This window comes from Rattus norvegicus, chromosome 9, assembly GCF_021556685.1.
Source record: "Rattus norvegicus strain SHRSP/BbbUtx chromosome 9, alternate assembly SHRSP_T2T, whole genome shotgun sequence".
Taxonomy (NCBI): Eukaryota; Metazoa; Chordata; class Mammalia; order Rodentia; family Muridae; genus Rattus; species Rattus norvegicus.
Window position 1 is genome coordinate 119,046,562 of NC_141542.1, and position 26,265 is coordinate 119,072,826.

At 40.9% G+C, this 26,265-nt stretch overlaps 1 protein-coding gene across 6 annotated transcripts in view; it reads right to left on the minus strand.

Moving 5' to 3' along the window:
• Nucleotides 1–415: 415 nt before the first annotated feature.
• Pja2 (praja ring finger ubiquitin ligase 2) overlaps nucleotides 416–26,265 on the minus strand; it is a 50,079-nt gene continuing 24,229 nt past the window's right edge. For 3 of the 6 annotated variants that reach the window (NM_138896.2, XM_087564682.1, XM_087564680.1), the window contains 7 exons: nucleotides 25,101–26,145; nucleotides 14,769–14,954; nucleotides 10,541–10,726; nucleotides 7,885–7,996; nucleotides 5,757–5,871; nucleotides 5,248–5,369; nucleotides 416–2,927 (listed from right to left, as the gene is read on the minus strand). In NM_138896.2, the coding sequence (NP_620251.1) occupies nucleotides 2,802–2,927; nucleotides 5,248–5,369; nucleotides 5,757–5,871; nucleotides 7,885–7,996; nucleotides 10,541–10,726; nucleotides 14,769–14,954; nucleotides 25,101–26,145 (1,892 nt within the window). In that variant the 3' untranslated portion in view covers nucleotides 416–2,801. The remainder of the gene's footprint in view (nucleotides 2,928–5,247; nucleotides 5,370–5,756; nucleotides 5,872–7,884; nucleotides 7,997–10,540; nucleotides 10,727–14,768; nucleotides 14,955–25,100; nucleotides 26,146–26,265) is intronic. The other 3 variants (NM_001277278.1, XM_087564684.1, XM_087564683.1) reach the window with 1 other exon arrangement.

Consider the following 26,265-nt stretch of genomic DNA (forward strand, 5'->3'; position numbering starts at 1 on the left):
CGTTGAGCCCTTTGTGAGCCACGGGGATCATCCTTGGCAGGCGTTTCTGACAGTGGCCCCACAGTGGCCCACGACTGGTCTGGAGACGGCCGACTCACATGAGGCATCCCAGAACTTCTGGAGCTCCCACAGTCGGAGTTGGCCCAGGAGCCAGGCTCCGTGGGGGACTGCGGGACTGCTGAGACCAGGCAGGAAAGGGCTCTGAAGTCAGGGCCTCTGCAGCAGAACACGCTTGCCCGCTGCCTCTGTACATGACCTATGTGGCCCCAGATTTCTTAGGAGAAAAAAAAACAAACAAACAAACCAAAAAACCCCGTCAGCTCAGTCCAGAGCTCCTTAAGAGTTGTGCTCCTTGTTATTGACTCTAAATCCTTCAGGGACTGTGTTATAAAAGTGATAGGATCACACAATTAAATATTAGAAATGAACACTGAGTATATCCTGTTTATTGTTTATGATTTACACGGAAAATGCCGGGCTGGGATTGTAGAACAATAAACCAATCATTACAGTTAGACCTGGTCTTTGGAAAACCTTGCATTCCATTTTAACAGCTCATATATATTTAACAGCTTATATAAATCCATATCACAAATAATCTTAAAAGTTAGTTAGCTTAGAGATAACAACTAAGAAACACAAAAGAAACCCAAGTGAGTCAAACTTTAAATATCGGCATTCATATTACAAGAAATAAGAAAATGTTCAAAAAATTAAAATTAATAGGCCAAATAACAACATAAAATAGACATAAGATAAATGACATTTTATCAATATTTTTACTTTTTCTAATTTACCTTCATATATTCTTAACTTTTCAAAAGGATCCAAGCTAAGAGCAAATGACAGACTGGGGTCTGAACTTGTCAGCTTCCCCACCATCAAAGTCCTAAAACTTCATTTTCCTTTTTAAAACAAATTAAAACAAGTCTCCTTCAGCAGCCGTGGGTACGTAGTCAGGAGCCAACAACGGAGGACGTAACAGATGGACAGCAAGAGTACAGCAGCTTTCTTACGTTCAACTCTGGTTGAGTTTGGAATCAAACCCCTTAACAACTGGCAGATAATAGCTAAATCTTAATAGGCAAAGAAGAAATATTTTCTTTGGGACAGCTGCTATCTAGAAGAATAAAACAAGGTCCCGTGTGTAATACTGACTAAACACAAAACGTGGCTTGTTACACAGCAGTCTGCAGCAACGTAAGTTTACTCAGTAAGTGCCACAGCTAATCAAAGTACATAAAAGAAAACCAACCAAGCAACCACACGGCTCACAATCCGCACGGCACACATGGGAACTGATGCTAACCTGGGTGACCTCTGACACTAACTGACCATCAGTGGATACGGTGTGAAGACCACGGAGGAGAAGACAAGCAGAGATTAGTGGATACAGGCTGACTATGTACATTAGAAGGAAACATGCTAGCTAGAGCAACATTAAGGCCTGAATTTAAGCATCCACAGTCACAGAAGCCCCAGAAAACCCCTAAATTACAAATTCACCACATTACTTGCATGCAATGTTCACTTTTGTTTTACCCATAAAAGGACACACAGGATTCGCTGTAAATACCAGCCACATTTACAATATATGCAAAAATCAGAATGCAAGTGTTAGGTTTCTTATATTTAAGCCTCAAATGTGCCAACAGTGAAAATTCATTTATTTTTAAGACTGGAGAAAAAAGAAAGACTATAAATACTCAGATATATTACACAAATCAGATGAAGCTGATTTGGGAAGCTATAGAAATATTCCCGAACTGGATGAGCAGGGCAGGTAGATGTGCACGCGGATGGGCTCCAGTGCTGGGCCTGCTGAGCCGTTGTCCCTGTGCTGATGTCAGGGCTCACCTGTAAGCTACCTATCACACCAGCGTCTGCACAGACTTGCCTACTCGTGTGACCACCTAAAAGCTGTGCCTTTCTAATCTGGGGTGATGCTGTAACAGACATGGCCATGTGCAAATCTTCAGATCTCCTAAAGTAGAACCCAAACTACCTTAGCTAACTACATCCAATTTCTTAATCAGATGCCAAGACTGGTCTGGACCTTCAGTGTTTAACAAGTAGAAGCAGACTGCATGAGGGCTTAGACAGTGTTTCATAGGCCAAGCTCATGAGACTGTGCCGAGCATGAAGCACATCAGATAATTCACATGCTTTACTAGCCTTTAAACACATCCAACGTTCACTGAATAGTTTATTACATGACAGTTTCAGGAAGTTTACATCTAAGATGTAATTTATTTTTTATTTTTTTATTTTGTGTGTGTGTTCGGGTCAAAACTCTAGTCTTTGCCTGGCATTCTGAAAAGCTTTAATCTTAACCTCAGTGTTATATAAACCAAGAGGTCTCGAAGTAGCAAAAGCAAAGGGACCAGTGAAAAAGCATGCTTTAGAATTCAGTTTATTTTCAATGAAACCAAACTGTACTACTGTTGTGATCACAGTTTTCACATCTGATGTGGAAAGGAGAGCTTAATTCTGATCTCTTAGTGGCAGCACTTCAGACAAAACAGAAACGTATGCCACAGAGATGACTACTGACGTTACAATGGACACCATGTTCAACTAAAGAAAATGGATGCACTGCTTCAACATTCAGCTTGAAAATGTTTAGTATCTTCTGCAAACCTAAATTCAGTTTAGAAAGGTTAATATTCTCTTTCTAAACTACGGCATATACTATATAGAGCATTTTAAATATATTTATATATAATTATTTGCACATCAGATTTAGAAGGAATTTGCAGATTTACTGTGATAGAATTTCGATCTCATTTCCCCGTGACGGCTTACGGGGCTTCCTCAGCATTGTCGTTTGCAGGCGAGGCATCAAGGTCTGGTTCAGAGGAAGCAGCTGCAGATGCGTCAATCACTGCAGGTGGGAAGTGGCGGCGGCACACAGGGCACGTTCCGGACTGGGAGGAGGGAGACAAACCAACCAACCAACCAGTCAGAAATCACAGACAAGCAAAGTCAAGTCTCTCTTAGGGAAGACTTGTTTTAAACTGTGTGTGTGTGTGTGTGTGTGTGTGTGTGTGTGTGTGTGTGTGTGCGCGCGCACTCCGGGGTACATCCCCAGGGAGCCACAAGAGTGTTAAGATTCCCTGAGAGCTGGAGATCCAGCTACTGTAACTCCCTTTTAGCTCTGGCCTAGGATGCACTAGCTGTGTCACCTTAATCCATGTAACAACATCTGGACTAGGGAACAGAGTGCCAGTGCACTTCCCAGTTCCTGTGAGGATTAAGTGGGCAACTGCAGGGCATCATCTAGTGGTGACTACAATTGCTTGTACAAAACTGGGAGTCCTTCTTAAGTCTCTGTAACTGAGTGTCAAGAAAGCTGTTCTATTCAAGACAGAAAGGCAGGGTTTCAGCTTATCTAGTTAGGGTGCCTCGTCTTATAGATGGTACAGAGGAGAGCCAGGCTTCAGGAACAAATGCACAGAAATATAAGCAGACACACAGAAGAGGAAAGCTGAAGAGACGGGCTGGGGGCTAGGGAACAGAAGGCCTTGAAAGCCAAGACAGAAATCCACTACTCGGCAAGTAAAGAAAACGCCCTCAGTCTGACTCCGTTTAAGTGACAGGACCAGAGCTACAGTCTAGAGTGAAGACGAGGACTCAAGTAGGCAACTAGCACAGGTGAGGGAGCGGGGGCTGGAAGGCCGCTGTGCAGGCGTGGACAGGAACCCCAAGCTCGGCGCACACGGCGCAGACTTGTAGCCTGCGTTTCTGCTTTCCTGCTCATTTCAGAAATGTCTTCTGACTAGCTACTATCCCTGCTACCATGCGCTAGAATTATAAGTCCTGTGCTACGTAAGTCTGGCCTTAACTTCTGCTAACTTACTGTTACTTTTCCATACCGGGTGTTTATACTATAATACAACATATAAATGTTAAATATAATATGGACTATTTCAACTTTATGTAAAATTTGAGGTAGATTCTATTGTTTGAAATAGCTATCTATGCTATAATCAACATAACAGCAAACAAACAGGTTAAGAGAAGTCATCACCCACAATGCCAGAAGTCTTGAGACTTGAAGCACACAGGATCGACACGCGTCCATTAGCAATCCTTGTGTTAACACGCAGTTCACTGAGGTAATTTATACCTTAAATTAAGGTTTACGTGCCATCTCTAAGTTTTACTAATCGTGCTGACGTCATTTCTGTCTGTAACACACTCGGCACCGACTGCCTCCTAGGTTATCACACAACTCAACCTCAACTCAAAGAGCACCGTGCTTCATGGGCATTTTGTGTTCCATTAATCCAACTCAGAGCAAGTCTCCAACAGGGCGGAGGACTCAGAGCTATCATAGTAACAGACTCTGGAGAGGAGAGGCAGAGGCACATAAATAAAAGGTTTAAAAGTCTGGCAGAAAAAAGTACTTAGAAATATATTTTAAAAAATATAGTAGGCATTAGAAACAAACCCGTCTAATCCTGTTGGAGAAAAAAAAAATAAAGAAAATCAATCCCATATATGTCAACAACTACTGACAGTGTAGATGTGTCCACTGGTGGCTGGAATATGGGTACTGTGGGCAGGACGAAGAAGCAGTTGAGGGAGACAGAGGAATGAAAAAGATTTCGGCACATTAGAGAGCCCAGTGAGTATTCACCTCACTGCACCGCAGAAGGCCGTGGCAAAAGGTGCTGTGGGAATAGCACGTCTCTACAATGGATTTCAGGGACTTTAAACACAGTTCAAAAGCAGGAAGTGACAGTATAGGGCTAACAGCAGAGGAGAAAGGAGGGAAGGAGTGAGGGGGTGCGGGCAGGGCTGTTACTGGGAACAGGGAGCTGCAACCCCAAGACAGAGCCAGGAAAGCAACTCAAGGCTTCTGCTGAGCTAAACAGTGAGCACCCATGTGACAACAGAGGTCCCGGGGTGTGAGTAAACTCTAGGTGACTTGAAGACCATTGAAGTTATTGGTCTGTCTTCAAGGCAGGTCTATACAAACTAGATGAGGGGTCACCCGGTTGATTACTGTGTTTCTCTCACACATTTTCAGCAACACCAGTCACACTGCAAAAAACCACACAGTGCACTTGGAGTGGTGTGAGAGTCTTCTGAGATACTTCTGAAAACACGTTCGGAGCTGTAAATGAAAATCCACTAAACAGCTCTGCTGTCTAGATAAACTGGGCTTACTAAAGGTCACTACTCTACTCTAATTAAGTATGGTCAACTATTAAGTATTAAGAAAGTCCACCGGAAACTCACCTTCTGTAGCCAAATGGAGACACAAGGCTTATGAAAGAAGTGATGGCAGGGCAGCTCTGTTGCGATGTCATCCTTAATGTACTCACTGCAGCAGATGGGACAGCACTGCTCCTGACCAATAGCTGAGAACGACAAGCACACATCATCTGTCACGCACACATGCTCAGCAGGAAGAAAGCGGCTCACATGCAAGCTATGGACGGTCAGAGAGGCGGGGCTTCATCAATTAGCTGGCAGACACGATGCCAGCATATTAATTTGGAATTTCATACACATTCCTCTTCTAAAAAGACGCTGGTAACACTTGACCTTTGTAATTTTATCACACAATTCCTACTAGGCCAAGGTCTGTCAGCTTCTGGCTTAAATAAAGAAACATACAGTGTATATCACACATACATAACACTGTGTACTTTACTTGCATACATATCTTAACCACTTCATCTCCTAAGTGCTGCAGTGTACACCAAGTGTACAGCACTCCATCTCAGTGCAGAGCGTGGCCTTACCGGTGTGATCTTCTAGGACAAGGGTTTCTGGAAGTCCGTCGATGCTTTCCTTACTGGCAGGTGGGTTAGCCACCTCAACGTCTACAGCAAGAGACTCTAAGTGTGCCAGTGCAGTCTGGAAAGGAAAGTCAGAGTTCTTCGTTAGATAGAAGGCACCTTACATACCAACGGGAAACCGTTTGTCTCGTCAATTTACATTTGCCACATTCTCATATTCTTTTCCTATTAGTTCTCTGCCCACTTAACTCCCTTCCAATGAGACTACCACCAAGATCATTAAGTCAAATATTTCTCCTTTATGTCCCCCTCCCTAACCTGTTTTCAGTAGTAAGCTCCCTGCTCATTACATCTGCATTTTCCAGATGAATGGTCAGAGCTCTTGTAAGGGATCAACAATGTCAGGAAAAGAAAGACTTCAGAGAGGCTCACTTCTGAGACAACGTCAGGGTGAGACTACTGTTGACAATGTGAGAACAATGAACTGCTTCCTGTGGTGTTCTCTCCTGGCACAGAACCAGCACATGCGCACAGCTAGTCAACAAGTACTACAAGGCTACCAGCAACTTTAGTTAGGGGCTAAATCTCTGCGAATGACTGTTCAATGAAGGCTGGAAAACAAGTGGTCACATGACCATTTGTAGGCCTCATCCTCTCTCTCTCTTCTAGATCCCAGTTCAGCTGATCTGACAGGCAGGTCTCTCTCCTTCTGTTGCTGGTTTTCATTACGCATTCTTACTGCACACAGTGCTGCTCCCTCCCTCCGCCTGGCACTTTCTGTCCATCCTTTACGGCCTACTCTTCTAAAAAACCTACACCAGCAATCTCAAGTCACAATGGAATCTTCTTTCTGAACTGCTCTCAATCAAGATAACTAATGCTCTCAGTTTACTACTTGTTAGCAGCACATCCTGATAACAACATAAGATCACAAAGTTAGAACACTCCATTAATCTAGCTTAATGCTTTATTTTTGAGATGGCTACCAAAACTGGGCCCCCTTCCTGGTATGAATGCCTAATGTTGTAGCCAATACAGAAAACAGTATGGCAAGTTCTTAAACATTTAAAACTAGAATTACTTAGCCAGGCGGTGGTGGTGAACTCCTTTGATCCTAGCACTTGGGAGCCAGAGGCAGGTGGATCTCTGTGAGTGTGAGGCCAGCCTGGTCTACAGAATGAGTTCCAGGACAGCCAGGGCTACACACTAGAAACCCTGTCTCATAAAACCAAATCAATAACTAAATGAAAAGAAATAGATACAAACAGTATGTAATCCAATTTCACTTCTCAAAACACCTGCAAGTACAGATCGGCACCATTTACAGTATTTACAACGGCCATACAGTGGGAAAGTAGGAGCAAACCAAATGTGCACTGGTAAAACACACACACACACACACACACACACACACACACACACACACACACACACACAGTATTAGCTGGGAGTAACTGTAATTATAAATGAGAAACCTGTAACTCAGTTTAAGCCAATTTTCTGTATTGTTTATAATTTGTTTATAATTCATTTTTATTGTGTGTCTATGTGTGCATGTGTGCAGGGGTATGGTCATCGGAGTACAACTTCCTGGTTGGTCCTCTCCCACAACGTTGTAAGTCCCTGGGTTTGAGTCCTGCTTGCTAGGTTTGGTAGAAAGCACATTTCCCTTTGACTTGCTATCTTGTTAACCTTAGATTAAATTTTTAAAAATATTTTATTTGCAAAGATGCTCAAGCAATATTATTTAAGTTACAAAAATTAAAGATGTTTGCTATTTTATTCTGCGCTCACTCAAACATGAGACAATAATATGAGTCTAATATACATTGCCAAGACCTGCACCCAAAGTTACTATCTGAGATGGCGATGGGTGTAGTTAGCACTGGAAGAGAAAGAAAAGCGCTGTTGACGAGAGTGGTGTGCTGCTTAGTACACAACCAAAGAGTCCAGTGCTGAGGTTCAAGGGTATAATGGGGGCTAAAGTGAAAAGGGGTGACAGTGTGTCCCACTGCCGAAAAGCGTGTACGTGTGTCAAAAGTCAGCACTATCTGGACAACAGGGCCTCGCTGTGTCTGTGTGTATCCCTGTGTAAACAATCAAACAGTCACAGTAGGAGTTATAAAGATACCTCCATAGCCTGGGCTAAGCGTTCTTCTAGTGCCATGTAGGTGAGGAACTGAGGATCCACGTAGGAAATAGCTTCAGCAACACCAAGTCCATCCGCAAAACCATCAAATAGGCTGAAAAAAAAAAAAAAACCAAAAAAACCCCCACCAAGATCCATAACTATGATTTCAGAAATCTTACCATATTGCTACATTGTACAAATTTTGTAAGCAGAAAACTCTTGAAATATTTTCATGTGAGTTATATGGCCCAAAGAACAGGAAAACAACAGGAAGGCTGAGTGTTGTACAAAGAGTTAATACAGCCTGTTGGTCACCACTCTGCGCCTCCCTGCAGAGTCTCCCTGCAGAGGTGCAGAAGCTTTGGACCCAAAAGCCTGCTCACAGCACACGGCTTTTATCCACATAATCCCTTCCTTCCCTGTATTTTCCTCTCTGTTAACTTTAGTTTCCAATCTGGGTAAAGGTGAAACTATGAGAAAGAAAAGTATTGTATTTAATTCTAACATTAAGTAATAGCTCTCCCTAAACCCCTGCCCACTCTGACCTGCTTAATTACTTTGGGTTTTACAAGATTTTATTTTCTCAAGCCTTCACCAATCCCTCTTCTTCCCCTTGGCTAAGAGTCAGAGCACCTTCATTTATTAATAGCTAGAAAACGATTTTTCACCAAACTGTTCGTTTTTATGACTTTTGGTGCTAAAGAACTATAAGCCCTTCAAGAAGAACAGGTTTGATTCTGGTGTAAAGTGATTTCCTTTATCCTTAAGTCAGATTCCAAATTTTCCTTGGCCATAGAATTAAGTATTTCAAAATTAGGAAAAGCCAGGCATGACAGTGCATGCCTTTCTCCTAGGATAGGGGAGGCAAAGGCAGTGTATTCCAGTGAGTTCCAGGGTACCTAGAATTACATATTGATAGTCTGTCTTAAAACAAGAGTGTAAGCTGAATAAACCCTTTCCCCCCAACTTGCTTCTTGGTCGTGATGTTTGTGCAGGAACAGAAATCCTGACTGAGACAATCACCTAGGACACAGGAACATTGCTACCCATCCACACATTTTAGAAGGAAGGAGTCACCAATTTACTCTGGCAATGCTGACATTTTATCTAACAGTGAACTTAAATGCAAAGAGAATGGCTTGTGATCAGTCAAATAGGATTTAATTGAATCACAGTTAAATTGAAAAATGTATTTTATGACTCTGACCAGTTCTTCATCTATAAAATAAACTGGCACACAGAGATGCCAGGCACAGAGAAACCATACTACAGATACACAAGAAACTGTAGAAATAGTCCTTCCATAAACACTGCTTTCCAAAAGGTCAGATTAAAACTCTGAAACAACACAAACATGTCTACTTCGTACAGAAAATCCATCCCAATGACTGAAGTAATTTACTTCCTAATCATTTTCTTCTTCAGTAACATAAACAAACCTGGACACTCAGGACATGATAGTTAGCTGTCACTGGGCCACTAAAGAATAATCAGTGTTAAAAACTCAAGTTTCAGGTAAGAATTACTAATGGATGCTGAAATTAGCAGATGTAAGTTTAGTAGTAGGTGAATAAGCAGGTTATTTAAGTCTCAAAGTAGCCACTGGTCAGAAAGAGGAATGGTGAGTGGACAGTTCCAAGTTGCCCGCCATATGTATCTTCTGGTATGCACTTAGGACAAAATGTGTAACTTTTTTGTTGTTCCTGCTAAGAATTAGTAACTCTATGTGAGATACTGGAAATACGATGTGAAGGGCAGTCCATAAAATTAATGTCCTAAACTTTTAAAACATTTGTGAGAATTGAAAAGCAAATATTAACTGAAGAGATGGCCAATTACAGAAACAAGTTAATTAAATGCACTGACAGTCCTGGATTAAATCAGATAAACATCTCCTATAAAGTCAGTCATGATATAACTGAACACTAGAGTAAGCCCTGGGGGTTAAACTGTTAGAAGTATATCAACACTAATTTTATGATTTCAGTGATTATGTGTTATCTAAGAAAAAAAGTTCACATTTTTCAGCAATTCATTCTAGAATTTTTATAGGTAAAAAATAATTTCTGAGGACTTATGTATAAAAGGGCCAGAAGACTTCATACCATAAATACAGAGAGAAAAGGAAAGGGAGAATGGTATAAACACTGTTTTAAAATATTAACATTTAAGAGATCTTAGTGAAGGATATATGGGAGAAGTTTGCCTAATTTTGCTGATGTTTCCGTAGGTCTTAAATTATTTCTAATACTGAAATAGTCAAAACCAGGGCCTTACATTTTTTTCTCTTAAAATCAATGCTACAAAGATGTGAAAGTCAAAGATGGGTGAGAAAAAGAGTGAACAGCCCATCCATGGGTACAGTGACATCTGTAATGAGATGGGAAGAAGCCAAGGCTCACCTGACGATGCAGCACCTACACTGTCCCCTCAGGGGTAACTACCTAGGCCTGCAGACCCCCTCAGGGGTAACCACCTAGGCCTGCAGACCCCCTCAGGGGTAACCACCTAGGCCTGCAGACCCCCTCAGGGTTAACTACCTAGGCCTGCCGACCCCCTCAGGGGTAACTACCTAGGCCTGCAGACCCCCTCAGGGGTAATTACCTAGGCCTGCAGACACCCTCAGGGGTAACTACCTAGGCCTGCAGACACGTACCTCCAGTCCACATCCAGGTCTTCACTCACGCTCGAGTCGTCCTCCAGGTTGTTGTTCCCATCCAACATGAAAGCTTCTGGTTGTGCAAACTCATTGGCAGGCTCGTTCCCTTCATCGCTGCTGCTCTCATTGACCTCATTGTACTGTAACCAGGGAATCTCCCCCTCCTCCAAGGACGTCTGTTCTCTGATGCACACATTGAAAAGGAAGGAATAAAACAGTGCTGCTTTCAAACATGCCATGTTGCATCCTTTAGCCATTCTACTTAGTACGTGTGACTTCCTCCTGTGGTGTAAGTCCTTGGTACTTAGATGGAAATGGCTCCTTCCTCATCTGCATTCCAACTGAAAACAATGTGCTGATGAGAACGAAAGACACTGTGGGTCAAAGCTCATGGGTCAAAGCTCTTGCCGCCATGCCTAAGGACTGAGTTCAAGCCCCAGATCCACATGGTAGAGACAACCAACTCTTCTAAGTTGTCCTTTTTCTCTCTCTGCCCCCACCGTGTGTGTGTGTGTGTGTGTGTGTGTGTGTGTGTGTGTGTCTGTCTGTCTGTCTGTCTCTCTCTGTCTCTCTGACACACACACACACACACACACACACACACACACACACACAAACACACACACCCCAAAACCTTTTTACAAAGTTGTTTTTGGGTCTGAATGTATGTCTGAGCACATGTCTGTACACACAACACAGAAGCCAGAAGACATTAAGTGTCCTCCCCTGGAATGCTCCACCAATTCTTATGAGGCAGGGTCTCTCTGGGACTAGAACCTGGGTCTTACATTTTCTCTGTAAGCCATCAATCCTAGCAAACCCAGCTTCTACCCCAGATTCTACCCCTGTCCTCTTTACACCTCCTAAGAGGGCCACTTCCTGGGCCAAGCACAGCCAGATCACTGCCTGACTATTAACCTGGGCACAGGGATCTTGACTCTGATCTTCAGACTGTTCAGTAAGAGTATAACCACGGGTCCATTGCTCTAGCCTCTGCTTACACTTTTTTATCTTTATTTTGTCAACATTAATATAACTCTTCTAAGTTCTTTTATGGTTAGTTTTTGCCTAAAAGACCATACTACCCTTTTGTTTTATACACATATTTATACTTAAATGGGTCTTCTTCAGCTTTTTAAAGTTCTGATAAACTGTTTCATAAAAAAGCAAACATCAGCGACTTTATACATATATTTTTGTAACTAGTGACTGCAAGAACTATTTCTACAGCCTACTTTTTCACTCTTTTGTTTTTCTTCTCCTTTTGTCTTTTCTTTTTGGGTGGAATTTAAAGTTTTTATTCAAGTTTTAATTCCTTTCCCCCCTGATACTGGGGACAAATCCCATTTCTTGTGTATACCACCAAACACTCTGACACTGAACTACATTTCCAGTCTGTAATAATATGGAATTATTTTCCTCATTGCAATAGTTATCCTTAGAAATTTACTATACGCATGCAACGTAATAAAGCCAACTTCGCCCAGCCATTTAAAAACAACGGTGTTCAATGTTGAGTTACATCCCTAACAAACCTAGAGCAGAACAAACTACCAGGTCAGCTACATAATGGATGATTTTGATGAAAACAGATAATATCCCCCAAATGTATTTTATCTATTCTTATGTGTTGGTATCCAACTTCAAGAAGGATGTTCTCTTAAAACTAAAAACCATATTCAGTTGTCTACTCATCATCCACAGTGCATAACGAACACTGGCAAGTTACATTCCTATTTTCTAGTTCTCCATCAGACTTGTCCATCTACTTAGTGATCAAAGTAGAAGCTATGATATTACGGATGACTCTTTCTCCCTCAATGCTACAACCTATTTTATTATTTGAAACTTCAAACTATGCTCACACTCGGAAGCATCACTGCTCTGGAGGGGGAGGGCCCGAGCTGATCATCACTCAGGTTTCCATACCTACAGCCACGTGCGCTCCCACAGAGTCAGGTCCTCAGCTATACAGCTTGCTTTCTAAAATGCACAAGTATCCTCCAATCAGAACCCTTTGCTCTCTTATACACTGTAGCCCATTTTCAGTAATCAGCACACAGCAGACGGTCTTGTAAGACGCCTATCAGATCGGTTAACTCTTCATTTAACTTCAGAAGGTGCAGTATGGCCTGCAGTCTGGGTCCTACCACATCAGCGTCTTTACCGGATCCCCCCTAGACAGCTCTACTTTAACCATTAAAGTTATTTTATTTTTTAAAAAAATCTTCAAAAATTAGCATTTATTTTGTGTGTGCATGTGCGTGTGTATGTGCTTTGTGGGACATGCATGTCATCACATTTCATAGCAATCACAGTCCAACTCGCAAGAGGACCTGATTATTTTTTCTAGGATATAGATTTTGAAACTAAAAATTGAAAGGATTTCGTTATTAACAAAAAGTTTTTAAATAATCAAAGATATACACTTATAAATAAAGTAGCTAGATGCTGTTTCACTATCCAATGCCAACTTTTACTAGAATAAATAATTTATTTTAACAGCAGAGGAAGAGTACATAAAAAAGAAAAACATTATGTTTTTAAAGGAAAGCAAATTGATACTGATATCAAAATCTATAAATCATGCTAACTTAAAGATATCAACAGATCTAGGAAGCGCAAGGCCCTGGGTTCGGTCCCCAGCTCCGGAAAAAAAAAAAACACACACACACACACACAAAAAAGATATCAACAGATAAGTTCTATACAAAATAATAAAAACAATCCACCATTAAACCATGACTACATAATCATGCTTCCTATATTTAAAAACAGTAGGCTGGTTAAGTATAATTAAGACATTTTAAGCAATAAAATTTCCTGTGATCAACCGACCAAAATGATTTTGTTACAATTTTTATATTGAAAAGATTTAAAATTCAATATTCTTGGTAGAATCCCATAAAATAAATTAAAAAGTTATTTCTTAATGTGATTTAAACAATATTTTCCTCTAAAATTAGGAATAAGATGAGGGTGTCTCTCCTCTTACTCAGTATAGTGCTTTTTATGCCTTATGTAGCTCGATGTGGCCAGAGAAAGCAATAGGGAAGGGAGAAGCCTGACAGTCCCTGTTTGGAGACAGTATATTTCTATTCTAAACGAACCGAAACTTTCTACCAGAAGCAAACAGATCCAGTAAGCACCTGAAACAACACGGCAGGATAGGATACATAAGCATAAAAACCACCCATTTCTACATGGCAGTAAATGATCTTGCTGAGAAATAATCAAGGGGGAAAATGACATTCACAACAGCTTCTAAAACAACAGACACAGATCCACACACATGGGGGTAGGAGACAGAAGAATTCCAATCTGTTCTACTGGTGAAATACTACAAGGACAGCCACGCTGAGACCCACAGGTCCTTTCTAGGTTTTGGAAACACAACTCTACTGACTCATTCACATATTGCCTATGGCTGATTTTATGCTTCAACAGAATGCATGAGTAGCCACAACAGACACTGGCATACATAACTAACAATATTTATCTGGCTTTTCACAACTTCAGTCTGACAACCCCTAGATAGGAATATTCCCATTCAAGTTATAAAGTCGGAGATATTTACCATAGGTCACCAATGTTCTGGAAACATTATCTAATTGAGCTAGATAAAAATATTACAATTTCAACTGCCTCCATTTCTTTGCACAAATCACTTAAACTACCAAGGCATGCTAAGTGTAATTTACCACAGATTTACCTCTTACAACGGATGTTCTTTTACGTCTCTTTCATTGTATGGCAAGGGGCAACATTAATTCAATTATTCTTAACTTAGCTGAAATGACCTTTCAAATAAGCAGTTTTCAACCAGTGAGTTATAATACCTATCTCCAAAAATATTTACATTATAATTCATAAGAGCAAAATTATAATTGTGAAGTAGTAACAAAAATAATTTTACGGTTGGGGGTCACCACAACATGAGGAACTGTATTAAAAAGTCATAACAACAGGAAGTCTGCAAACCACTTTTTAAATACTCAAATTTCCTTTATAAAGCAATATAAAAACATACATTCTATCCTCATAAAAATACTGAAATCGCTAGCATTTAAACCCATTCCCTACAATATACCAAAGCACCATGTAGAGTCTATGTGTTCAACATGGGCCTCTATGTGTAATTAAGAGTACAGCCTACATGGGAATGTGGTGTATGCCATTCTTGCTTATGCACACTTAAACAAACGAGTCTCTCTGTTCAACATACCCCTCCTGAAGAGACAATTCTTGGTTTTCTTCCTCAGGGCCACTACTATCACTCTGTAGCTCAGGTTCATTCTCATCTTTTCCTGGCAGAGTTTCCCAGCTTTCATCGCTTGAGGACTGGTCTTTTTCTGTGCCAGAAAATCGGTGAGGCAGAGAAGCAGACCATTCCCCATCACTGCACTCTGAACTGCAAATCAGAACAGACATAAACTACCATCACATACTAAGATATTTTTGTCATATGGAGTCATTATGGACTAGGTAGGACTATTGATGTCTAGGCTGAGTCAGGTGCTCATTCGATTTAGAAAAAAAACATATATAAATAGGTAACAAAAATAAAGTCAACAGAATGTGAAACTGTCCGATGATCAGGGCTCACAGCGGGTTCTGGGGTATATCGCTGTGTTTCCTTTACACTAGAATACACAAGTAATGGTATTAAAATAAGAGTTTAGCTAGGGATCTAGGTGGGAAGGGGAGGGAAGATGAGGGGTGGGCTCAGAGATGGAGAGAGACAGGAGAGAAGCCCAAGGGATCGGAAAATGAACAGAAATATGCAGTAGTGGAGGGAGCATACGGGGAACCTCTAGAAAGTCCCAGAAACCTGGGAAGTGAGAGGCTCCCAGGACCCAATGGGGATGACCTTAGCAGAAATGCCAAGCAGTGGGGAGATGGAACCTAAAGAGCCCACCTTCAGTACACAGACAAGGCCCACATTAGAGGCATGGGGGCACCCATCCATCTTCAAAAATTCTTGACCCAGAACTGTCCCTGTCTAAAAGAAAAGCAGGTACAAAAATGGAGCAGAGACTGAAGGAAAGGGCATCTAGAGACTGCCTCCACTTGGGATCCATCCCATACCCAGGAGCCAAACCTTGACACTATTACTGATGCTATGTTCTGCTTACAGATAGGAGCCTAGCATAGCTGTCCTCTGAGAGATTCTACCAGCAGCTGACTAAGACAGATGCAGATACAGATATAGTCAACCATTGGACTGAGCCTGGGGATCCCTGTGGAAGAGTTAGGGGAAGGACTGAAGGAGCTGAAGGGGATTGGAACCCCATAGGAAGAACAAAAGTCTCAACTAACCCAGACCCCTCAGAGCTCCCAGGGAATTAAGCCACCAACCAAAGAACATACATGGGCTGGTCTGTGGCCCTCGATACATATGTAGCAGAGGACTGACTTCTCTGGCCTCAGTGGGAATGCATACATTCAATCATGTAGAAACTTGATGTTCCAGGGAAGGGAGATGCTAGTAGGGTGAGGTGGGAGTAGGTAGGTGGGTAGGGGAGCACCCTCTCAGAAGCAAAGGGGAAGGAAGACAGGGTGAAGAACTTGTGGAAGGGGAACCAGGAAGGAGGGCAACATTTGGAATGTAAATAAATAAAGTAATTAAAAAAAATAAATGCAATTTGGGACTCAGAAACAATGTCTGAAATGAGTATGAATTACTCACCTGATGTAAATGAAACAATTTTCTAAATATATACTGACCCTTTAAAGGAGACTCTGGGCCTGTCTTATTAGTACTCAGTAGTTCTTTATGAAGGAGAAACTTTGAGAGCAGTCAGCGATGATCGCCTTCTTCCCTTACAGACTATCCCTGTCGTCTGGGCGTCATACTTCAATGTATCTCTCTCCTTCAAAATGGCCCCACAACCACCTGGCCCCTCACCCTTCAGGTCAGACCAGACCGTTTCTTTGAAGATAACTGTCAGAAATTGCCTTTTGAGGGGGTAATTCCTCATGGCCTGGGCACTGGGCTTATGTGGTCCAAATCTTTGCATTGCAGCTACTTCTTTAACACTGCATTACTTTTCTTACGCATTAAGTAAAATTTGTGACACCCCACAATGGATTTGGGCTTACCAAAGCAATACCCAGGGCTTTCCCCATCAAGCCCTGGTGGCTGCAGACAGCTTTCTTGCCAGGTCACTAGCTGTAAGTTGTGAAGGCCAGCGAACTAAGCTGTAGTTAGTAAGCTGGACTCTGCCTCACATCCTGCTGTAGTTCTGGGAGATGCCCAATTCATGAATGATTTTGGTCTTGTTTTACTAAAACAAACAGTATTACAAAATTTAATTGATCTAAGGTATTTTCTTAGTTACATAAATATAAAGTCAGTCTTAAGAACTTACTAGCAGGGTTGGGGATTTAGCTCAGTGGTAGAGCGCTTGCCTAGGAAGCGCAAGGCCCTGGGTTCGATCCCCAGCTCCGAAAAAAAGAGCCAAAAAAAAAAAAAAAACTAGCAGTTTCCTAGAAGACAGAAGAGCTAAATGTTTAGCAGCTCTTAGTAGATACTAAAGACTGTTCATTACAGTCATACAGCTTTGAATGTAGGATTGTATTGGTATTATTTGACTTGAAAAGGCTAGCAGGAGGCATTTATAAGGATGTTCCAAAAAACATGTGTATATTTGTGACAAGTGACTGAAACACATGATTTCTAGGACTACTTCAATTTGAATGTTACTAATCAGGATACTAATGTTACCTAATTGTGACTAATATTTATTAATAATTTGTAACCCTAAACTCCTAACTGGCCCTTAACCACATTGACTTTCTACGACTAAAACTTTCAGACCTGCAATCGCCAATTTCTTTAGTGAAAACATAAAGTAATATTGATAATACCAAATTTCTAAGAACAAGCTTTGAAGTCAGACAGATTTGAATCCAGAATAATATCCTTAGAATCCATGATACTTTTTCTGTGCTTAATTTCCTCACTAAAAAAAGGCATTATTCATGTTTCAAGCCTACAATGATGTTTAGATTAAAAATGGAGACAAAATGTATAATACAATTTTTGAAAAGAGGTGCATAGCTTAATAGGCAACATTAACTTCTTTTATTGAACGGGCTCTATCATTTTAGTTATGTCAGTGGGTTGCTTACTGGCTAACCACAATTTTTCTCTTTTCTGTGCCAAAGAAAAGCTACACTGTAGCAGCTCAATTATCCTGGTGACCTCAGTCTCCTGGGAAAGCCAACTTTAGTCTTTTTTTTTTACACTAAGGATGAAAAATTATGCCCTGGACTATTATCCAAACTAGGTCATCTGCTTCCTCATGAGCAAGAAAATAAGGATTTTTTTTCCAGTTTGAAACAGTTATTTTATATATATCTATATCTATATCTATATATTTCCTAGTTAAAAAAAAAAAAACTACCCTACAGTGATTCTTTAAAAACTGTGTTCAGGGAAGAGATCCAAACAAAAAATATCACCATTACAGATTAGGGTTTGACCCTGAACACCACTTGTGCTTACAGGGATAAAGCTAAAAAGGTAAACCAAGCACTTTGAGGCATCAGGGAACAAGAGGTTGTTTTTAGATGGTACTTAATGCTACCTCTACCTGAGATTTACAAATAAAGTATTGCATTTGATTGGACTATTATAATAAATGTACACAATAAAAAAGCAGAGAGGTATCACAGAGCTAAAGGTGGGGTAGGAGGTAGACATGGATCTGGGAGAAGCTGGGAGTGATCATTATCAAAGGATATTCTCAGTCACTAAAGAACATTTTTAAAAACTTCATTTGTTTTTTAATTGCATGTGTAGAGAGGGTGGCATTAAGTTACTGTTTGATTTGAATATAACTATGTTATCTAAGAAGCATGCCAACCAACGATAAACCATGTGAAGATTGAAGAAGTTAGGCGATTTGTTTTTGTTTTTGTTTTTTTTTTTTGCTTTGTTGTTATTTTTTTTTTTTTTTTAAATTTTCCATAGTGTTTCTCTGTGCAACAGCAGCCCTGGCTGTCCTCAAACTCACAGAGGTCTGCCTGCCTCAGCCTCCCCAGAGCTGGGATTACTAAATTACTTTTGAGAACAAGATAGGGAAGTCTGTAAAAATGTCTATGCATGTGATTTAAGGTCTTTGTTTTGGCTGCTTGTAGATGTTTGCTATTTCCTTTGCTGTGTGCTTCCTTTCCTTTGCAACTGCCACGTCAGAAATGTTTGTTTTGTTGGATACTCAGACAATTTATATAGAATGTGAAAAAGTAATCTTGGCCTTTCAACAATGAATTTGTACATTCTGTTCTTTGTAAGGCTGGTGGTCACTATGGGAACAGACAGCATTATTATATATTTATAGAACACCTGTAACAGAGTCTGATACCTTTTAATATATCAAATTAAATAAAAAAGATAATCTGCATTTTATTCTCCCAACAATATCAAAAGAAACAGGCTTTTAGTTCACATTTGTGGTTATAGGGATTAAACCTAGGGCCATACTCGTGCAAAGCGAGCCTCTACCACTGTGCTCAATCTCCAACCCATTTCTACTTTCTATGTTGAGGAGGGTCTACTAACTTTAGTTGTGAACTCATTCTGTAACTCAGGTAAGCCTGCCACATTTCCAGTTCTCCTGCTTTGCCCTCCTGTGTAGCTGGACTCCACTGTTTGTCTCTGGAGGTTTCCCTGTGTCTTACTGTCTTTTTTACTTTGCTTTGCTTAACTTTCAGACAAGAATAGGACAGCACATGAGGTCCAAGGTTAAAAAAAAAAAAAGTGCGGGGCTGGGGATTTAGCTCAGTGGTAGAGCGCTTACCTAGGAAGCGCAAGGCCCTGGGTTCGGTCCCCAGCTCCGGAAAAAAAAGAACCAAAAAAAAAAAAAAAAAAAAAGTGCTAGTATTACTGAAGGAGAATCCCTCATCCCTCCCGCCACCTTCTGTCCTTATCTTCTTCAGGTACCAAAGCTCTCAGGGTATATTTCAAGAGTCAGTACTAACCTGAGCTCTTCAGTCTGAGTGTAGGTCTGGTAATGATACACTGACTGTTAAGTCCCCTTGCAGTTCTAACTCATAATGTAGCACTTACTTTCTGTCAAGTAGCTCAGAGCAGCATTCTATTACTGTTAAGCCATCACTTAACACTTTTTCAAGGAAGACAGTGACCAGATATTAATCAAATCTTCTTCTACTTATAAAGAATGTATAATCACTACTGAAAGGTTTTAGATACATTTGTTTTATGTGCATTTAGCTTTTACCTGGTGTGTATCTGTACACAGGCATGCCTGGTGTCCATAGAGGTCACAAGGTGTCAGATTCCCTAGAATTGGGAGTTACAGATGGTTATGAATCACCATGTGGGTGCTGGGAACTGAACCTGGGTTCTCTGCAAGAGCAAAAGTGCTCTTACTTGATGGCCCACCTATTTTTTTTTAAGTAGCTAAATTAAAATATCTAATAGTATCCAAATGGATTTTGGCTGTATTCTTGATAAATGTTACATTTATAATACAAACATAACAAAGTATCTCCAAGTGTATCATTGTTAAGTTATACAAAGGAGAGAATTAACTCTTTTCATTAATTTCCAAACTCAAATAAAAAGGTTCTACAGACTTCCTTCTTGGAGACACTCTAGGAAAGTGGTCACTGCCTCCCTCCTCCAGTGCACTACCATCAGAGCTGCAGAGTAAACACTAGATAGACTGGCGGGGTCAGAAGCACACCAGAGTCCACTGCTACTTTACTTGCTCTGGCTTTAGGCAGGTACCAGACTGAAAGGTTAGTAACACTTAGCAGAGTTAGATAAGATGAGCGAGAAACAGAAGCAAGAAATAGGATCAGCAAGAAGATTCAGTCATACCATTTCAATAATTCAACCCTAAAATACATTTTAAGGTGTTGTGGTTTGCCCTGAAGTTATCTGTATTTTGATGCTAATCCCACTGCCCCAAGGACAGCTGCCTAGTCACTACTCAGGAATCAGGTGACTTCACCAGAAACTTCTCTCCATTGAATTTGTAAAGTATAGGTGAGGGGCAGGTACAGGATAGAAGGAGGCCTGTCATTGGAGGAGAAGGAAGGATGGGAGAGAAGTTTGAAGGAGGAGGAGGAGACTGGGATAGAGAAGGAAGAGACAGGAGGGAGAGAGAGGGAGAAGCCGTGGCAGGACAATGGAGGCTGACATAAAGATCTCGCTCTGTGTATTTACAGGTTATCAATGTTCCTAAGGGATGGTTGGTACTGGGCTTTGTATGTTTAAGTGTGCAATTATAGCTTATCAATTGGATCTAAGGTTATTGTGTTGTGTGTTCTTTTATGTGACAGTTTGAGTGTAGGAAAGTGTGCCGCGGCAGGAGACACTGGGCTGCCGCGGAGTTGGGATGTGTTTCTGCCAAGATATCTAGCAGATATCTTGAGGCACTTCGGTGCTGGACCTAGCAAGGTAAAAGACCACAATACTTTTTTTATTTTTTATCAATGTGATGGGCAATAATCCACTAGTAATCCTAAGAGTTGAGAGAAAGTTTTTATTTTCTAAGAGGAGGCCGGCGCCATGTTAAGTCATGTGATACCTCTAGGGTGGGAATTCAAACAAAGAAAAGGGGAAGCAGTCTGGACAGGCAGGCTGTAGGTCCCCTACTGTGTGAGAAGTAATGGCAGCTCAGAGAGTTAGAGCTTAAAAGCTGCTTTTTAAAGAAAGTTGTTTAGAAAGTCTTTCGGGATACTCATATTCTTTTTAACGTGGGCTCCACGGGAATTTTGGGTTGAAATCCTAGTTAGACAAGCTACTTCTTAATTACAGGTATTATTAAAAGGTGTTGAGTTTGTTTTTAGAAAGAAGAGAGTAAAGAGATTACCTGAATCAGGTGGGGATTTTCATCCATGGTTCAGAACTTAGATAGGGAAAAATTAGTCACTACCTCCAAGTAGAGAGTTGTGATGAATGTCTGTAAGACCAGGCAGAGTGATATATTTTATATTTTAAAAGTTATTAAGGTGGGCTGGGGATTTAGCTCAGTGGTAGAGCGCTTACCTAGGAAGCGCAAGGCCCTGGGTTCGGTCCCCAGCTCCGGAAAAAAAAAAAGAACCAAAAGTTATTAAGGTTAAAGAAAAATCTGTGGCTTCGGGTAGAGAGCTTAACAGATGGATATATTTTGGGCTAAAGTCCTGGTTTGATGTGTTGCTTATTGATATTGGAATTGATAGAAAGTATTTGGTTTGTTTTATGAATTACCCTGCTAAAGGCCATATGGCTCATTGATGCTGGCTAGCGAGGGTTTGTTGTTACTTTTGATATTTACCACAACATGAAGCTCGGATTCTCTTAACGTGGGCTCCATGGGAATTTTGGGTTAATGTCCTGACATCACAGAGTACAAAAGTCTATCAGGCTCACTGTTTAGCTTACTTCCTTTTTAAAAAATTGTTTAGTCTTCATGATGGGTGTGACTTTGAGTTTTATGGTTATATTATTACTCTGGGAGAGAGTGCAAGATACAAGCTTTTCTGGTTTCAGACTAAGGAACACAGTATTTTGGGAGAAAGATTTTGTCTTTGTGTTTTTAAAAAGTGTGATTAGGCTCTGGAAACCTCACAGAGTCATACTGATCAGATTTGATAGAGGAAGACTGCCTGAAAATTTTAAATTTATATTTTTACAACAACATTAAGGTTTTATAAACTACAAATGGAGCCGAAGGTAGAGTCATTATTCTTCAGAAATTACTCTGAAATTTGTTTAAGACAAGATCTCATGAGGCCAGTGCCCTGACCTTACTCCATATCCAAAGAAAACCATGAACTCCTGATCTCCCTCCCTCCAAAGTGCTAAGATCACGGGTCTGCGTCTCCATGCTCAGCTTCTGTGATTCTTACCACCATAGACCTATTCTAGTATTTCCTTCTCTTATTTCTATCACTCAGGCACACCCAGCAACAACTTCTGCCAACCAAGACACTACAGCAGGGCTCAAAGAAAAGCTTTTATTAAAGCTAAATGTTTCTCCTAATGTCCACTGTATTTACAAAACTCTATCATTGTTCCTAATATTGACACCACTTCTAAACACACTAAGAACACATTCTATAACCATTTAAAATTCCCCTAGACAAATACACTTTCCAAGGACAATCAAGTATTTATTCTTCTATGGTATAAAATATTTTCATATTCAAATTAGAAAATTCTCTTTATACATTTCTAGTTAAAAGTTTTTTTAACAGCTCATAAAATATGTATATAACAGAGCACTGTCAGGTTTACAAACAGCTTACAAAGATACATAAAAATCTGTACTCTGGCCATTAACATTGAGCAGCTGCACAAAATAGAACTCTCTATTCCCCACTCCACCAACTTGTGCTGCTTTATAGTTTGGGGAAAATTGAAGAAATGTATGTTTGAAAAGGATAGAAAGTCTTGAGAGTAACACAGCACAGTGATAGAGAATACATCCTCCTGGAGTTCAGGGAATCAGGCCCAGGTACAACACTTACACAGCTGACGTTATACTAGGTAACCCTTCTATACCCATTTCATCATCTATGAATGGAGGAAAAAACAGTATCTACCATATCAAACTTAATGAGGACTTTTGTCTTGAGATATGGTCTCCCTATGCAAGTCAGGCTAGCTTTGAGTTCATGATCTTCCTACTTCAGCCACAAGAATGAGGGGACTATAGGCTTATACTCAGAAATTAATTTTTAAATAAATAAGAAGTAAGCTTAGTGATAGGAAGAGAGGATAAGAATCCAAAATAAAGAGAAATAGGTGACATTAACTACTAAAAGTTAATGCGGTATTGTCAATCAACAGTGATCTTAATCACTCTCTAAACACAAAGTGGTTTTAAGAAATTAAAAAGGTACGATAAATTTATACTTTGTATTGTATTCACTGAAATGTTGTTAATTAAAATAATCAGCCTCTACTCTTTGTAATAACCATTATGTATCTAAATGTCTACTGTCTGTAAACTATTACAATGCCTAAAATAATTTGCAGTTTTATGTATGGTTAGTACTCAGAATATCTCATCATCAAGATGTCTCATTTCTTGATCAAATATGATAGTCCATCAAACATCTTATTAGCAATAAAGTACTTTTTTTAACAGGCACAGAGACCAATGAAATAGAACAGATGACCCAGAAACAAACCCATCAGCTATGGCCACCTGATTTGGACAAAGACGCCTGCCAGAAGCACACACTGGAGAAAAGGCAGCCTCCTTAACAACAGTGCTGGAGACACTGATATCCACCTGCAGAGCGGTCAGGGCGGACTCCTCCTCCCACCCTTCCCCACACAGGTGTAAACCATTTAAGACACAGGAAGAGGCAAGGACTTTCTGAAAAGGTTTCCAGTAGCTCAGGAAACATCACCAAGAGCTGATGAGTAGGACGGCATGAAATTAGAAACCTTCATGGCAAAGCAATTAACCCAGGAAAGTGTCTATGAAATGGGGAGAAATTTACTAGTTACACATCCCAACAGGGGATGAGTGCAAAAAACCAAGCATACACAAGCAATGATTTCAATACAATAAATGGCCAAAGGAACTGAACAGCCAGCTCTCAGAAGTGCACATGGCCAAAGGTCTGCATCCTTACTACTGGGGAAACACAAATTAAAACTTCACTGCGAGTCTCCTTCATCCATTCAGAGTGGCTGTAAGCAAGCGAACAACCAACTGAGGCTGGGGAGCGTGCACGAGAGGAGGGTCCTTTCTATGCCAATAGTGATGTGAATTCACGTGTGCACTGTGGAAACTGTACGGGAGATTCCTTACTTAACACACTGGAAACAACTACCATATAACCAAGTTCTATCACAAAGGCACCCAAGCCAGCCTATCTCAGACAACCTGCACAGTAATGTTTACTTCAGCACTGTTTCATTTAAATTTTAAACTCCCATTTATATGTGCATGTATGCACGGGTAGGTATGTAGATGTAAGTGCCACAGTGCGTGTATAGAGGTTAGAGATCAACTGTGGGGATCAATTCTCTCCTTCCACCCAATGAAACCCAAGAACTGAACTCAGGCTGTCAGGCTCAGCTCGCCATTAAGCAGCTCTCCCCACAGAGCGCCATCTCACTGGCTCTGTCTCAACACAATCACAGTGGTCGGGTTGAAGAGTCAGCCCGGATGTCCACCAGCACATGAACAGATGTGAACATACAGTATGGTTTTGCTCACTCATAAAGAACAAATGCATGCCATTCTAGAAAACTGGATGGAGCTGGGGATTACCGTGTAAACAAGACTAGCCAAACTTGCAAAGATGACCACTGCATGCTCATTCTGCTGTAGAATCTAGCTTTAAAATATAAGATACGGAAGTGGAAGGGGAACTACATGAGAAGAGAGAGGTGAGCAGCAAGATGGGAAAGGACCAGTAAAACGTAGTAATAGGGCGCTGAATGTGATCAAAGTGCAAGATACATGTATGAGAATGTTATAATTAAACCCATTACTTTATATAATGAATATACAATATTAAAATAAAAATAAAACCTTGGCTCAGTCCACAAGTCAACCAAACGCTATATGGAGCTTACCTGTCTTCGTCTTTGTCAAAGAGCTGGTAATACTCTCCACAGGCATTCCAAAAGGCATTTTCCCGAGCCTCTTGCCTTCCTGAAGCTGTGGCTCCATTTTCTGCTGTCGCACGGTGACGTTCTGCTTCCCTTGGCGTAACTCTTGAGTAGGATGGGGTTAGGAACATGCAGTCATGGTCTCCATCATAATCGTCACACTTGATTATAGGGTCATCTGAACTGCATTCCTCAACTTCCAGAGCCTCTCTCCACCTCTGAACACTTCTTTGCTTAGCCTCGTGCCTATTAAAACCGCTCTCTTGGTCCACCTGGCTTGAACTGATCACTTTTCTAACTTTGGGCCTCACTACCTGTTCAGGAGAACTTCCATGGTGATTGGCTCTCTCACTAGTATTTTGTTCAACATGGCCTGGAACACAGTCTGCATCTTCAGTTGAATTTTCTGTCTGTCTTCCCTGATCGGTATCATCTTGTCGCCTCTTTCTAACAATGCCGTCTTCAGAAGACCTCTGAAATTCCTGCCCATCCTGATGGACAGCCTCCGCATCGCCAGCAGAATTTTTCTCTAAGAGTGCTGAACCTAGCTCTTCAGACTCCTCCCTTATTTCACCACTGAGAGAGGGAACTGAGGGACACAGATCAGCATATCTCTCTACCTCTCCATTTTCCAGCTCAAAGACTGCATTGCCTAATACCTTCTGACGTCTACCACCTTCCACAGCTTGGGCACAAAGTTGAAGAGAGTCATTCTCATCATGCTTGCTGTCTGGATCATAAGAGTCAGTATGAACCAACACAATTCCATTCTGGACACTTGAGGCATTACAAACTGCTGGCGTACACTCTCTCTCAGCGTGATTCTGAAGATTCGTACTGCTGTCTAAGGTCTCCCTGACTTCCTCACTATGACACACTGTGGCAACGGATGGGTTGCTCTCCGTGCTTTGATTCAGTGCTGGACCACAAGTAGGAATTTCTGTTTCACTTTTTTCAACTGTAGTTTCACTGGGTAAAGAAGGATGGACTTGATCCAATGAACTGGAACCTTCAAAAAAAAGGACACACGAAAGCATTTTGGAGAGATTGATTTAGATAAAATGTATAAAATATCTGTCCCATGGAAAGTGCATAATTACCTATTTGACAACACACCAAGTGATTCTAT